Source organism: Asterias rubens, chromosome 22 (genome assembly GCF_902459465.1).
Source record: "Asterias rubens chromosome 22, eAstRub1.3, whole genome shotgun sequence".
Lineage (NCBI taxonomy): Eukaryota > Metazoa > Echinodermata > Asteroidea > Forcipulatida > Asteriidae > Asterias > Asterias rubens.
This window is the reverse complement of record NC_047083.1, coordinates 5,508,975-5,525,138: the sequence shown is the minus strand read 5'-3', so window position 1 is coordinate 5,525,138 and position 16,164 is coordinate 5,508,975. Positions and strand designations below refer to the sequence as shown.

At 37.6% G+C, this 16,164-nt stretch overlaps 1 protein-coding gene across 2 annotated transcripts in view; it reads right to left on the bottom strand.

The window, feature by feature from the left end:
- LOC117305076 (protein CASC1-like) overlaps window positions 1-16,164 on the bottom strand; it is a 39,778-nt gene that overhangs the window by 5,479 nt on the left and 18,135 nt on the right. For both annotated transcript variants that reach the window (XM_033789803.1, XM_033789804.1), the window contains exons 7-16: window positions 14,896-14,999; window positions 14,107-14,374; window positions 12,924-13,035; window positions 11,949-12,113; window positions 8,612-8,780; window positions 7,786-7,892; window positions 5,725-5,891; window positions 4,813-4,911; window positions 2,619-2,690; window positions 637-786 (exon numbers count right to left, since the gene is read on the bottom strand). In XM_033789803.1, coding sequence (XP_033645694.1) covers window positions 637-786; window positions 2,619-2,690; window positions 4,813-4,911; window positions 5,725-5,891; window positions 7,786-7,892; window positions 8,612-8,780; window positions 11,949-12,113; window positions 12,924-13,035; window positions 14,107-14,374; window positions 14,896-14,999 — 1,413 coding nt within the window. The remainder of the gene's footprint in view (window positions 1-636; window positions 787-2,618; window positions 2,691-4,812; window positions 4,912-5,724; window positions 5,892-7,785; window positions 7,893-8,611; window positions 8,781-11,948; window positions 12,114-12,923; window positions 13,036-14,106; window positions 14,375-14,895; window positions 15,000-16,164) is intronic.

Here is a 16,164-nt window from a genome sequence, read left to right as displayed (position 1 = left end):
ACAAGTACATTCGTGCCTACAGCTGCACCTCAGGTTAAATGGTTTAATCATGTCAATAACTGATGATTGCTTTAATAATGTTAATAACCAATGATTGCTTTAGTTCTTAGTATTATGTTATTTGCAATGTTTTAAAAAGATTTTGATTATTAGTAAGTTTGTTTGGCGGTGACACATCCATCCATCAATACCAATTACAACTTTACTTTGAATTGTTTATATCGGCAAAATTATGGCAGTCATATTTTTGTTAATTATAGTTAATTTGTATTGTTTGGGTTCAGTGCTCGATGTTTCACAAATAGGCACATGTCTGCTTGATCCATTGATGGACTTTTTTTCCTTCAACAGGCCCCAATTTCATAAAGCTGCCAAGCACAAAAATTTGCTAAGCATGAAATTTCTTCCTTGATAAAAACAGGATAACCGACCAAAATCCATTTGTTGCATATTGCTTGTTACTGATATTCAGCTGTTGTTTGCTTATCCTGAAAATCATGTGGAAATTTGGTCGGTAAACCTGTTTTTATCACGGAAGAAATGTCATGCAAAGCAAGTTTCTGTGCTAAGCAGCTTTCCGAAATTAGGCCCAGCTAGCTTGAGTTGAAGAATTGCAGTCCACTTAAAACTACTTACATCATGAGGAGTCTCATCAATGAGTTTCTGACAGCCTTGAACTATGACCTTGTCTGCTCCACCTTCTGAGTTCATTTTACTCCAGGAGAAAGCAAAGTGAGACGCAGACAGAGCCATTTGATGATACATGGAATCTTCAATAACTGTATTCTGAAATAACAAAGTTATACACATTTGATGAATGTAACGTGTCAGAACACTTTTGAGTAATTTTAAGACATTGGACACCTTTAGTAATTGTCAAGGACCAGTTTTCTCACTGGGTGTATCTTAACATATGCACACACAAAAAAAACCTTTAACGTTATTGGTCTTCAAAGTTGCGAGATAATCATGGAAGAAAAAACACCCTTGTCACACGAGTGGAAAACTACTTCTTTCTAGAAAACTTTGTTACTTCAGAGGGAGCCGTTTATGACAATGTTTCATACTATCAACAGCTCTCAATTGTTTGTTACCAAGTAAGTTTTTATGGTAATAATTATTTTGAGTAACTACCAATAGTGTCCAGTGCCTCTAATCATATAAATGAACTTGCTTCAGCCATTACAAACTACCAACCTCTAACACACAAGATTAAACAAATATTTGAAAAAGGTAACAAACCATGACATAACCAAGTCCGTAATACGATGCCCTTCTTTTAAGATGTAAACATGGCAGCTGGGGTTCCCCCCCCCCAAAGTTCAAGGTCATATTGATGATAAAGGGTTGGGTACAAAAACAAAGATACATATCGCACAGCTATTAACCAATCCTGAATGGCTAATCGTGTTTTGTTGAGAGTTAAGAACAACATATTGTATGGATGGGAACACGGATGCAGAGTGTTTTTCAGCTAACAATAAGTGATATCAAACTGAGAAAAGGCACGATATTTGGTCCTTAGGAAACAGCAGGACAATTCTATTTAGTACAAGGGCTTGCCTACATGTACTTTAATAGATTTTTTCAAGTTATTTAATCACAGTTTTTCTAAATTATGCAAGGGCAACATAATCGGGAATCAGACGAAAGTAGGGGACACATTATGCCTGATGAACCAATTCAAACCCTTCTCTTTTAAAGCCATTGGACCCTTTCGGTTCAGAAAAAAAAATAAAAAGTCGAAGATTTACAAATAACTTACAGGGTTTACAGAAGGGAATGGTGAAAGACTTCTCTTGAAATATTATTCCATGAAATGCTTTACTTTTTGAGAAAACAGCAAAACAATATAAATTCTCGTTAACAAGAATTACGGATTTATTTTAAACACATGTCATGACACGGCGAAATGCGCGGAAACAAGGGTGGTTTTTTCCGTTGTTTTCTCCCGACTCTGATGACCGATTGAGCCTAAATTTTCACAGGTTTGTTATTTGACATAGAAGTTGTGGTACACAAAGTGTGGGCCTTGGACAACACTGTTTACCAAAAGGGTCCAATGGCTTTAATAGGTTGTTTTACCATCAGTTTATTTGTATATATTTCTCAGATTGTAGTTAAGTGTTCTCTGTGCCAGGAGTGTCACATTATAAGTCTCTATTATGACTCTGGAAGTGTCGTGGCCGAGCGGTTAAGAGCACCAAATTCAAACTCTAGTGTTACTGATCAGCAGAGTGTAGGTTCGAATCCCCAGCCGTGACACTTGTGTCCTTAATCAAGGCACTTAACCATTGCTTGTCCTTCGGATGGGTTGAAAGCCGTTGGTCCCATGTGTAGTGTATTGCATGTAAAAGAACCCAGTACACTTATCGAAAAGAGAAGGGGTTCGCCCCAATGTTCCCGGCTGTGGCTGCTGTATGTGCCATAGCACCTTGTCAACCCTGATAAGGTGCTAACTGATTGGGTCTCAGAATCCATCACTGCAATAACCTTTCTTTCTGAAAGTTTGTATATACTCAGCGACTTGGGTACCTTGTTTGGTAGATACGTGCACTATATAAGACTTCAATATTATTATTATTATTATTGACTATTGTATATGAATAGCACTGTACCTTCTCATTAATACTGACATACTTCTTAGAATCTTCATCAGGGAATAGATTGACTCCAGCTTTGATCATTGCCTGCAAGAACAACCATTATTCAAATCAAATCATCTTCCAGTCTGTTTATATTCAATCACTTCAATCAATCCAACCATTCATATTGTTGTTTTCTTTGTAACTTCTTGCCAAACACCTGCCATAGAATCTACAGCTCCAATTTGTGATGACCATAATCAAGAGGTGTTGAGATCTGAATAAGGTGGGCCTTAACCATACTTGAAAAGACACAACATCATTCTCTAGGACCTGATGTTCATTCAAGTTGACTAGCTTTCCAAGAACTTATAGTAAAAACAAACTAGTGTATTAAAGGTTGATAACATAACCCTTAGCCAATACCCATTTGCCTAATGTAACTCACTTGGTTGTGTGCCTTAGCCATTACCCATTTGCCTAATGTAACTCACTTGGTTGTGTGCCTTAGCCATTACCCATTTGCCTAATGTAACTCACTTGGTTGTATGCCTTAGCCATTACCCATTTGCTTAATGTAACTCACTTGGTTGTGTGCCTTAGCCATTACCCATTTGCCTAATGTAACTCACTTGGTTGTGTGCCTTAGCCATTACCCATTTGCCTAATGTAACTCACTTGGTTGTATGCCTTAGCCATTACCCATTTGCCAAATGTAACTCACTTGGTTCTGTGCCTTAGCCATTACCCATTTGCCTAATGTACCTGTAACTCACTTGGTTGTATGCCTTAGCCATTACCCATTTGCCTAATGTAACTCACTTGGTTGTGTGCCTTAGCCATTACCCATTTGCCTAATGTAACTCACTTGGTTGTATGCCTTAGCCATTACCCATTTGCTTAATGTAACTCACTTGGTTGTGTGCCTTAGCCATTACCCATTTGCCTAATGTAACTCACTTGGTTGTTTGCCTTAGCCATTACCCATTTGCCTAATGTAACTCACTTGGTTGTATGCCTTAGCCATTACCCATTTGCCTAATGTAACTCACTTGGTTGTATGCCTTAGCCATTACCCATTTGCCTAATGTAACTCACTTGGTTGTATGCCTTAGCCATTACCCATTTGCCTAATGTAACTCACTTGGTTGTGTGGCTTAGGCAATACCCATTTGCCTAATGTGACTCACTTGGTTGTGTGGCTTAGGCAATACCCATTTGCCTAATGTAACTCACTTGGTTGTGTGGCTTAGGCAATACCCATTTGCCTAATGCAACTCACTTGGTTGTGTGGCTTAGCCATTACCCATTTGCCTAATGTAACTCACTTGGTTGTGTGCCTTAGCCATTACCCATTTGCCTAATGTACCTGTAACTCACTTGGTTGTGTGCCTTAGCCATTACCCATTTGCCTAATGTAACTCACTTGGTTGTATGCCTTAGCCATTACCCATTTGCCTAATGTAACTCACTTGGTTGTATGCCTTAGCCATTACCCATTTGCCTAATGTAACTCACTTGGTTGTATGCCTTAGCCATTACCCATTTGCCTAATGTAACTCACTTGGTTGTATGCCTTAGCCAATACCCATTTGCCTAATGTAACTCACTTGGTTGTGTGGCTTAGGCAATACCCATTTGCCTAATGTAACTCACTTGGTTGTGTGCCTTAGCCATTACACATTTGCCTAATGTAACTCACTTGGTTGTGTGGCTTAGGCAATACCCATTTGCCTAATGTAACTCACTTGGTTGTGTGCCTTAGCCATTACCCATTTGCCTAATGTAACTCACTTGGTTGTGTGCCTTAGCCATTACCCATTTGCCTAATGTAACTCACTTGGTTGTATGCCTTAGCCAATACCCATTTGCCTAATGTAACTCACTTGGTTGTGTGCCTTAGCCATTACCCATTTGTCTAATGTAACTCACTTGGTTGTATGCCTTAGCCATTACCCATTTGCCTAATGTAACTCACTTGGTTGTATGCCTTAGCCAATACCCATTTGCCTAATGTAACTCACTTGGTTGTATGCCTTAGCCAATACCCATTTGCCTAATGTAACTCACTTGGTTGTATGCCTTAGCCAATACCCATTTGCCTAATGTAACTCACTTGGTTGTGTGCATTAGCCATTACCCATTTGCCTAATGTAACTCACTTGGTTGTATGCCTTAGCCAATACCCATTTGCCTAATGTAACTCACTTGGTTGTGTCAATCATACCTTCATTAGTTGTTTAAGTGTCATCCATTTGTCCTTCAAGTTATTCAACTCTGGCTTTACATCGCTGTCTGATGTCTGCCTAAAACAACACAATGAACCCTGAAATAGCAAAGATATATCAATCAGTTACTACATACATGTACAGCAGTAAAAAAGGTAGTTGTTCAATCAATGACTCCAAGAAATACCTGAAAAAACCTTCCAAGTTGAGGGTTTAACACACTTGTCTCTTTTATTTGTTTCAGTGAGTATCTTTTTGTAATGTTTCCACCCACAAAACACATAGCCATGTGTTTTCCGTACTGCAAAGCTGGTATCCTTCGATAACTAATCACAACTCATCAGGTTGAGTGTCTCCTATGTTGCCATAACTAGCTCAGTCAGGTTACTATGCCCATTACTTATCTCAGCGGTTGCCAAACTCACTGTATTGCCGAGTTACTTTTCTCTTCCACACAAATTGACACAAGTTGTGGCAGGTTTTCCCGAGACCAACTTCAAATATTGGGTAAGCAGATACAACAAATATTGGGTGAGCAAATAATAGTAACATAGTTTTTGAGAAAGAAGTAATTTTCCACAAATTTGATTTCGAGACCTCAGAATTAGATTTTGAGGTCCCGAAATCAAGCAATCTGAAGGCACACAACTTCGTGTGACAAGGGTGTTTTTTCTTCCATTTTATCTCGCAGCTTTGACGATCAATTGACTTCAAACCTTCACAAGTGTTATTTTGTGCATATATTGAGATACACCAAGTGAGAAGACTGGTCTTTGACATTAACCAAAGGTGTCCAGTGGCTTTAATGTCTTCAATTAAACACAAAAGAAACTACTGAAGATTACATGCCAAGTATTTCAAATGTTGATAGTTTGAAATAAAAAGAGCGAAGACATCTTGTTACGACTTACTTTGACTTCGATCTCTGCTTCAATGATTGCTGCCATAACAGTAAACCTAACATGATTCAGAGCCAGAGGGCGTAACTCCCATGATTGGAATGGCATATTGATGTGTTTATCTTGAAGACATGCCAGTGGTCCAAAGTTGATCGTCTTGAAAGATAGTATTCGTGTTTCTACAAATGGTAATAGACACAAATGTTTCAAAATAAGAATTGCTGAATGAAACTGGGTAAGTAATGAAACAATGTTGAAGTGTCGTGATGAAGTACAACCTTGTCAATCAGGGATCTTATTGTCTAGGCTTCTAATCACTGCACTCTCTTTCTAGTTCATATAGTATGCCAGTGATTAATAGCATATGATTTACAGCACCACAAATGGGAAAATTATGAAGCATCCACTATTTCATGATAGAAATGGGAGCTTTTAAGACCCCAGTTATTAATTTGGACAAGTTCTAGAAAATGCTACTTGTTAAAATATTAATTTTGTCTTGACAAAAATTATGTTGTGACATATATCAGCTGAACATTGGTCGTTACAAGTGAGTTGTTTATTTCTACAATATTTGGATTGTATTATTGGGCCTATATGTGACTCGCTCTGTCATAATGAGGAACATCAAGTAAATTTCATTTTCGCGTTTATCATACTAATCCAAACAAGCAAATCATAATATTTTAAATAAAATAAAAATCAAGATTATACGACCTTCCTGTCTGAAATAATGTGGAATTTGCGACGACATTGACGCTTAATTTAATGACCCGTTTTGGAAATCATAAACGCCAGAAAAATTAGTTTTAAAAACGCGACATCTTACACACTCATTAAAATAATATTTGTTTACGAAATGAAAAAATTTGATTTTTAACCCCCCGCAGTCAGACAAACAAAATTAACAAAATTAACTAACTAACCAATGAGAAGTTAAGTTATAATGTGTAGACGATTTACAAAAATAAATTTGACAATCTTTACCTGGAATTTTAGAGCAATTTGCGATATTTCCAACTTGAAATGCGAGTTTTGTTCCGTCAAAACCGAGCAAGGACAGTTGTCAGCGATGCATCCATCACGTAATTCCCCCAGGTACATGTATACTCGGCTTGAAGACCAGGGAACATTCGCAATTTTCCCGTGCATGTTTCTCATGATTTTAGCGATATTTCTTACCCAACACGAAGTTTAACTGAAAGATTGTTCCTTTAACATTCAGAATTATTTGGGTTTGAAATAATTCAACTTTGATAAACCAAGAAACAATGATGAAAATTATACACTAGTTTTCCGATTTTAGATAAACATTCAACTGTTATGTTATAAAGTTTATAACACACACATATGCAGTGCGAGGTAACCGCGAAATGTGGTACCGCGACATGGTGTACCGCGTGTTGTATGCTACATGTGGTACATTACCAGCTAGCGATCACGTGGTATGCGTCGGGGCTCGGCCTCTCACGCTGCATGGATTAACAGACGCCTCGGTCAGTGAGCCATACTAATCTCGCGACGCGAATTTCTTAATGAGAAGGTTAACTTACGGAATAGTGCTTCCTTTTGTAACCCCTCGTTACATGCTATGCCGTCGTGTGATGTCGTGACTGTCGTTAGAATTAGACAGCTAAGGTTAGGACCTTTCCATTAGTTTCTCTTGGCGGCGCTATGCAAGTTGCTATGCAAGTATCCGCGGCTTGCAAATGCGTGATTTCAATGAATATTCGCTGTCTCATGGGAGTTATTTTAGGACATTTTGGATAATTACGACAACAACATGGCTCAGAAATCATCTGTTTTTACATCTTTATTAATCTTTTGACGAAAAGGTAAGACCATAGTAAGTTTAATCAAGATTTAGGCAACCCAAAAGTGCAGAAATTCAAAATTAAAAAAATTCAATAATTTTCAATAATTTTGTGTTATGATTATGTTGGGTGTCAAATTACACGAAACGAGACTTTACTCGATATTCCTCATTATGGGTCACATATATTTGGATTGTATTATTGTGCCTATATTTGGATTGTGTTATTGGGCATATACGAGTATTATCGGATAACTTACCATCATTGTACTTTATATCAATGAAGCCATCCAGTCTCCATTGTTTCCTGTCCGGACACCAGTAAGCCATCTGTGGTTCTTCACTGTACAGAACATCATCACGTAACCTGTCAACCATACACAAATACATGCAGTTATTATCAATAAAGAGTTGCATGCCTGAGTTATTCAGCAAGACACTTTCAAGAGGTTTTACTAAATGCTTACAACCTCAAACAAGTTACTTTCTAAGCTGTAAGTCTTTTCTTACAAAAGACAAGGTTGTCTGTATGAACCTGAGCTTGTGAAATATGTTAATGTTGCAGTTTAGCATGAGAACAATGAGTTTGTGGTATTCTTGTAAACCCAAAGAGTTTAAGGCTTAATGCACACACTCAAAAGTAATTATGGTTGGCTGTCACATGATGCATAATGAATGTTAGAGTAAGTCAAAGTTCAAATTGTTCTTGTAGTATGATGAGCACAACCAGGAGCAAGTTCGAGTGTGCACAATGATTAACTAAAGGTTGACCATTTGCACTCGAACCCAGGCTGGTCGACCATTGGTTGACTACTGTGGAACCAGCCTCGAGCCCACGGTTTCCTCACTGGTCCCAACAGCAGGTTCTATTCTAACATGTGTAAAGTGCAGAGGGGAACCAGTGACACTACAGCAAAAAGGGCGGAAGGTTGACTAGACTTCCAAATGAGTCGTTCGAGTGAGTGCATCTATGTTAATGCTGGTTAGTAGTCAACCACAGTTCGACTATATGTGCCAAATTGAACTTGTTCCAGGTTGACCTCATCAAGCTAACCTAACATACCCAGTGTATGGAATGAAACTAACCTGAAGCTGATGCCAATAGGTGGTGCACCTAATGCTTCAGTAGCTGCTGCAGCATTGGCTAAAGCTTTAGGGTCTAATGTCTGACCCATAGTCATTGTACCTGACAGAGTTTGACCTAGTCGATTATCAGTAGCAGGATAGGCAACCTTCTTCAACTCATCATCAGATACTGTAGAAACAAAACAAAGCAATATCACACATTGTAATAGGTTCCTAATTGCAGTTTCCTGGCTATCATATACAATGCACATCTCATACCACAATGTCTCAAGCTACATTCCCGTAACACACAATCAACGAAAATACCAAAATGATCAACCTGTCCATTCTAGCAACATTTAAGTTTTCAAGTTTCTTTTTATTGATCTTTAAGAAAACGTACTTTTTTATAGACAACAAGTGGTTTTATCCAATGTGTTTTCTTCTAATGCTAATGTCATGACATTCCATCACAACAGCTCAACAACGTTATATCCGGCATGAAAATGCTCCTTGCAAATTTGTTGTACATGCATGTGTATCTCGTCACCTATTGGTTCTGTACATCCAGGTTATTTTGTACATAGATTATTTAAGCGAGACTTGGACACTTTCAAACTCATGTGTAATGTATGCTATTTTAGGAGATACTGCATTTGTGTTAAACTGATATAAGAGACAGTAGTATACACATATTGACTTGGAACGAGGTAACTACAGTATAAGTCTATTCCCACGAGTTTGAGTGACCAGAAGAGCGACCTAATTCTCAAGGCCGTAGGCCGAAGGGAAATAGGCTCCTCTTCTGGTCACTCACAGGCCCAAGGGGGAGTAGACGTACACTAGTTACCAAATTATGCCAGTCTTAAATGTCAAATAAGAACAGAAAAAGGAATTTTGTAGTTTTTGTTCACGGTTTAAGTCAAGAGAGGGGGTTGTTACCACGGGCACTATATTCAATTATAACACACCTCTTGCTTTTTCTGTATTCTGGTTGGCTGAAACACGGTCACGTGGGATGAACTAATATAGGCTAGTGATCGCGCGCGCGTGTTTTGCGGGAATAGTACCAGAGCGTGCACTAGTCTTTGCAAAAAGTGCCCGCGGTAACAACCCCCTCTCTTGACTTAAACCGTGAACAACAACTACAAAATTCCTTTTTCTGTTCTTATTCGACATTTTAAGACCGAGCTGTGTTATAAAACACATATTGACTAGCATATTGACTGGTAACTAGTATACGTCTATTGCCCCTCGGGCCTGTGAGTGACCAGAAGAGGGGCCTAATTCCCTCGGCCCTGGTCACTCAAAGTCATTGTGGGAATAGACGTATACTAGTTAATGTACATCGTTGCCAGTCAATATGTGTATAAGACTATTGCCCGCTCTGGTACTATTCCCGCAAAACACGCGCGCGCGATCACTGGCCTATATTAGTTCATCCCACGTGACCGTGTTTCAGCCAACCAGAATACAAAACAAGCAAGAGGTGTGTTATCTCATATAACGTACTTGTAGTTACAACACTGGTATTTAGTCTGCACTAATGATCAGCAACTGAATTTGTTTGAACTGGCATGTCTCACAATTAACATAGTCATTCAGAGGAATCATTGTTCAAATGTAGTCAAAGACATGTTGGAATGTGTATGTGTTGGGTTGTATCCATGCTAAGTTTCAGTGGATAGTAAGGAACATCAATATTACTGCTCAGTCTCGCCATCTGTGCAACACTAAACAGCAAGCTAAAAGATTCAATAACTTAATACTATGATTGGTTTCAAGTCAGCACTTCAATCAATTAAACCAGGGTAATTCTTCAAGGTTAGGGCGGAGCAGTGAGTTGATGTTACATGTGGTTTGTTGAGATGACATTTACCAAGGAGTTTAGAGAGTAAGTTGTGTATGAGTCAAGCACAGAGGAAGTAGCTAAGTAGTATGCTAATTGAAGAGCTATTGGCAAGGACAGCTGCAACAATGACTTCACATTACTAGCATGACTATGTCATACAGTAAGGAGGATTTGTCACAATGCCGTATCACGCAGTAACTACCCATGGGACTGTAAGATCCAAGTCACTGCAGTCAACACTGTGGTAATATCATAGAGTAATTGAATCCATCAAGAAGGATCATGCCAAGTCATGGTAAGGCCACAGATGGGGGGACTTCATTCAGCAACACAGGAACTTGTCTATTTGCAATTAACACTATCCTATCTCAACCATAGGCAAATGGACTACAGTTACTTGACAACCCACAGGCAATTACCCTTCATTTCCACCAGATCGACAAGCACAATTAAGGATGGCTTTGCTACATTGGAAATTTCCTTTCTTTAACACATCTGCAAAAGCTCAATCAATCACTATCACACCATTTCTTTGTTTAAAACAAAGAAGTGAGTTCAATGGAATAAGTAAAAGGTAGAGAGTTTGATGGTGGGTGGACCAATATCATCAGTCATAATACAGTTTACATGTATCTTGTTTTCCTTATCGATAGAGTGGGGTTTAGTTTAAATTTATGTCAAGTTATTCCAAGTTTTTGTACTTTCCAGCCCGTGAAGCTACTTTCTACATATTTACAAGGAATACATTTATTTTATATTGTTATTGTAAAATCCAGAGAGGATAGATGTTGTACTTTGTATGTTTTAAAACAGCTGTTAGTATTAACAATGGCATCTTTTATTATTCAACATTAATTGGGTATCAAATATTTCAGAATTGTAATAACCTATAATGAAATTTCATCTGATTTTGTAAGAAATGTCACATAAAATTGGAGTGCGTAATATAAATTTATGTCTCCCTAGTGCATTAACCAGCTTAAGGCTAGCTTAGTCTAGTTCAAGCCAATTCATTCAGGTTAAATTCATCTTAGCTTTAAACTGCTTGACTATAACAAAAGGCCTTCAACATACTACATGTACATGTAGCTGTGAGATTTAGCTGTCTTTGTCTTTGTGACTTTTTCTGCGCAGAGGATAAGCTGCAGAGTTACATCTCTCAGATGACAAAAACCTCAGTATATTTAGTGTGGCTGGATTTGTACATAGCACAAATCCCATACCATCTGTTTACTAGAACCAAAGTGCATCTTCACTTGCTGTCATCGTCATCTTTCCTAGTCATCATTTGTACATGTAACAAGTAGACAGTAACAACATATTAATTTAACATTTTCTAGAAAAAGGTTATGTAATCTTCATTTGACGTTACTTCTTACAAGTTACATTATTGCCTTACAAGGAAAATCAAACAGTCATTAAACTGGGAGCAGTTTGAATCCAGAGTAACAAGAAACTTGGTTTGTTATTTTCAATATACATTGTAAAGTTTACTACTGTACATACCTTGTGTCATAATCCATGATTTGACTTGTTTAGGTTGTGGTGGTAAAGACAATAGATCCAGATGACTGACTCCTCCTAGGACTTGATATGCTCGGAGGTCTACAGTATCTTCATCTTCTTGATCATACTCCTCTTCTGGCTCATCTTCCTGGTCTTCTTCCAACTCTGTCAACAACAACAACAACACAAGATGCACACACTTATAGAGCAATCTGTTACAGTGTCGTTTCATTACAGTATAATTTGGGGGTTGAACAGAGAACTTGACTAGAATGGGACTTGAACCTCCGACCTCCAGATTAACATGCAAGCGCTTCACTAACTGAGCTATGTACCCCAAATGCTGCAGGTCAATAGTTTTGATTTGGGGTGCCAGTCAGAAGCCATTTGACCTATAACATCTGTAGAGCCAGGGATCACACCCAAGTTTATCATACAACATGGGAATTGGCAGTGGTCTCCATTTTTTGTCAGTATCTTTATAGTGAGACAGACAATTTATGTAGACAATCAAGGAACTTAATCTCAGCATATGACTCTATCAAACCAAGGGTTCTCTACTAAACCTCTTCAGATCTTCCCAAAGTCATTAAACACCTTCATTGAAAAGTATCTTGAGTGTCAAAGACAGTGGACACTAATGGTAGTCGTCAAAGAGCAGTCTTCTCACTTGGTGTATCTCAACATATGCATAAACAAACAAACCTGTGAATTTTTAAACTCAATTGGTCGTCCAAGTTGTGAGATAATAATGGAAGAAAAAAAACACCCTTGTCACACAAAGTTGCTTTCTTTCAGATGCTTGATTTTGAGGTCTCAAAATCAAATTTGTTGAAAATTACTTCTTCCTCAAAAACTACATTACTTTAGAGGGAGCCGTTTTTAAATTATTACCAAGTAAGTTTTTGAGTAATTACCATTAGTGTAACCTGCAGTGTGAATTACATAATGACTGTAGGGTTTATGTGTACCAACCTGTTTGTGCAGGTTGTTCAGGTTGGGGTGTCTTGGAGGGTGTTGCTGTCGGTTTCTCTTCATCATTTTCATCTTTAGTTTCCTCCTGTACAACTGATGACTCCTCTTCTTTCTGTCATTAAATAACAACAAACACTTACAAGAGTCAGTTAAAGGCCATTATTCACTTTAGGCACAGAAAAACAAAAAAAGTTCACAGATTTACAACTAACTTACAGGGTTTACAGAAGGTAATGGTGAAAGACTTCTCTTGAAATATTATTCCATGAAATGCTTTACTGTTCGAGAAAACATTAAAACAATTATCAATTCTGGTTGTCGAGAATTACGGATTTATGTTAAACACATGTCATTACGCGGCAAAACGTGCGGAAACAAGGGTGGGTTTTCCCCGTATTTTTCTCCGGACTCCGATGACCGATTGAGCCTAAATTTTCACAGGTTTGTTATTTTTTATATCAGTTGTGATACATGAAGTGTGGCAATACTGTTTACCATTTAAGTGTCCAATGGCTTTAAGGTTGAATTGTAACCAAGTAATAACCAAATCAGAGGAGGTTAGAAAAAAACAAGAATAGCTTTGTACCAGGTATTACCTATTACATGTAATTTGTGCTATAAGATTTGGCCTGTGTTAAAGTCTGCATTGGTGGTTCTTAAAAACTTAGAGACAATCCAAACTTTTCATTATTTTCAAACAAAAAAGTGAGATGTGGGAGTGGGGGTAATGGAACATCTACAACTACGTCGAATCAACGTACCGAACACGAAAAATAAACTACATACAAAGACAGCACTAACAGGGATGCAGCCGTCGATTTCACCAAACTCTTCCCAAGTTAGGATTAATCTTAGGACTTAAGACTGGGTCAGTTCTGTATCCAAATACATAGCATTGAACCCATCCCCAGTTAAGACGGGTTACTCGTCCTAGCTTGAGTTAGAATTAATCCTAGCATTTCGTGAAATCGGCTGCAGGTTAGTTATGATGTGATAGTAAATGCACATCTAATGCACATTAATACTGACACATACAACTCTTTGATAAGAACTCATGCGAGGGAGGGAAAGGTACTCTCTGTACGCTAACAATGTTGAAACCCTGGGGATAATGAACACTACTGACATGTCATGTTTTCTATCTGTGATTTCTGTACATGTGTAGGATGAGATGAATACTGACCTGTTTGTCATCAATGTCTTGCCCTTCATCTTCATCTCCAGTCTTAGATGCATCTCCTTTTTCTTCTTTTAGCTCTTCCTCCAAGGTAGGATGAACCTCTACTGGAGTTATTGACTTCTTCTTCTTCTTCTTGGCAAGGAAGGTTCTACACTGTTGGGAGAAGTGATCATACTGGGTCCTGATCACTCGGACTGCTATATCTGACAGGGCCAACTGTTTGGGCAATTCAAACATGAACTTCTCCTCCTCAAATTCAAATGACTTGAAGCTAAAAGAAAACATAAAAATACTTTGTTTAAGAAGCATAAAGCTAAGAACAATGACTTTAAGATCTAACTCAACGGTCTGCTTATCTTACTAATACAGGTTGTCAAATGAGATACATTTATATCACTTCTCTGTGTTAAGATGCCTTGACGCAATGAAAATATTTCATGCACTGAAATGCAAACGTTAAATTGTTGAAGCTTTAATAGATTTGAGCACAAACATAAAACCAGCCACTTGGTGTGAACAAGTTACTACGATGACTAGATTCCTTCCAATAAAAATGTCCCTTCTAAGTGCAACATCCATCTGAATATGATAAGATAATACATTATCAATTAAAAAACCCAAAACGCTTTGTTGGTTGTCTCTGTCTTTAACAGATTTTATGATTTATAGTTTACCATGTATAGTAAATAATTGGAGGAGGCTCAAATTAGATTTGTGACCTAAATTTCAATGAGTACCATTATGTCCTTTGTGCAACTGTAACATTCCATAAAAGTGAGAAAGTAATTGTACCGTGGATTCTTGGTCAGATTTCCCCATAACATGAGAGTGAAATCTCCACTGCTTTTCACCAATTGTAAATTGCCCGTCTCTGTGTCTGCCATTATAGATGCTGCCTGCAAATACAGAATCCATCAAACTCAACATTAACTTTACTTGTCATGTCATATTTGTTAAAGAGATAGACACTGGACACTATTGGTAATTGTCAAACACCAGTCTACTCACTTGGTGTATCTCAACATATGCATAAAATAACAAACCTGTGAAAACTTGAGCTCAATTGGTCGTCAAAATTGGGAGATAACTATGAAAGAAAAAAACACCCTTTAGATGGTTGATTTTGAGACCTCAAATTCTAAATCTGAGGTCTCAAAATCAAATTTGTGGAAAATTACGTCTTTCTCGAAAACTATGTAACTTCAGAGGGAGCCGTTTATCACAATGTTTTATACTATCAACCTCTCCCCATTACTCGTCACCAAGTAAGGTTTTATGCTAATAATTATTTTGAGTAATTACCAATAGTGTCCACTGCCTTTAAGACCAGAAATTTCCAATCATTTGGGATTAAGACAAGATAATAAAGACAGTAACTTTCCATTTTGTTACACAATGCTAAGACATTACTGGAATTATTTGTAAATAAACCATTACACATCACTTACATTTTATTTGTTTACATTCATTACTTCAACTATTAACTGCTATAAGATCAAACATTAACTGCTAAGATCAAACAAGTACAATTTCTTAATGATTTCAAGAATGAAACAAGTAGTGAGATACATAATGGTTATTGTACCTATGTACATGTAGGTGATGTTCTAGACTACTCAAAGAATACTCCTAAATGTATTATCAATTCCTTGCTTCATCTCTTTCTCATCATAACGGAAGCACTCACAGAGTTAAATTAAATACTGACTATCAATATAAACCACAAATACTGACTCTGAAAGTTTAAGCGTTTGTACACTGTGTACTACAATACCTAACATAATTGGACCTCCATTTGAGTTAAAATCACTGACTTGCATACGCTACAAATAACCATACTTGATAATGATAATACTGTCACATACATGTAGTATATTTTGCAATTGAGTCAATATGAATTACATTGCAAAACTGCCAACCGTCCATTTGCATGTTGCAATTGAGAGAATATGTACATCAATCAGGGAGATATAGAATTACATTTATCAGGGAACAAACTTCCATTAAATCTTAAATCAGGGAGACTTTTAAACTTGTTCATCAGGACATAGAGATAATATT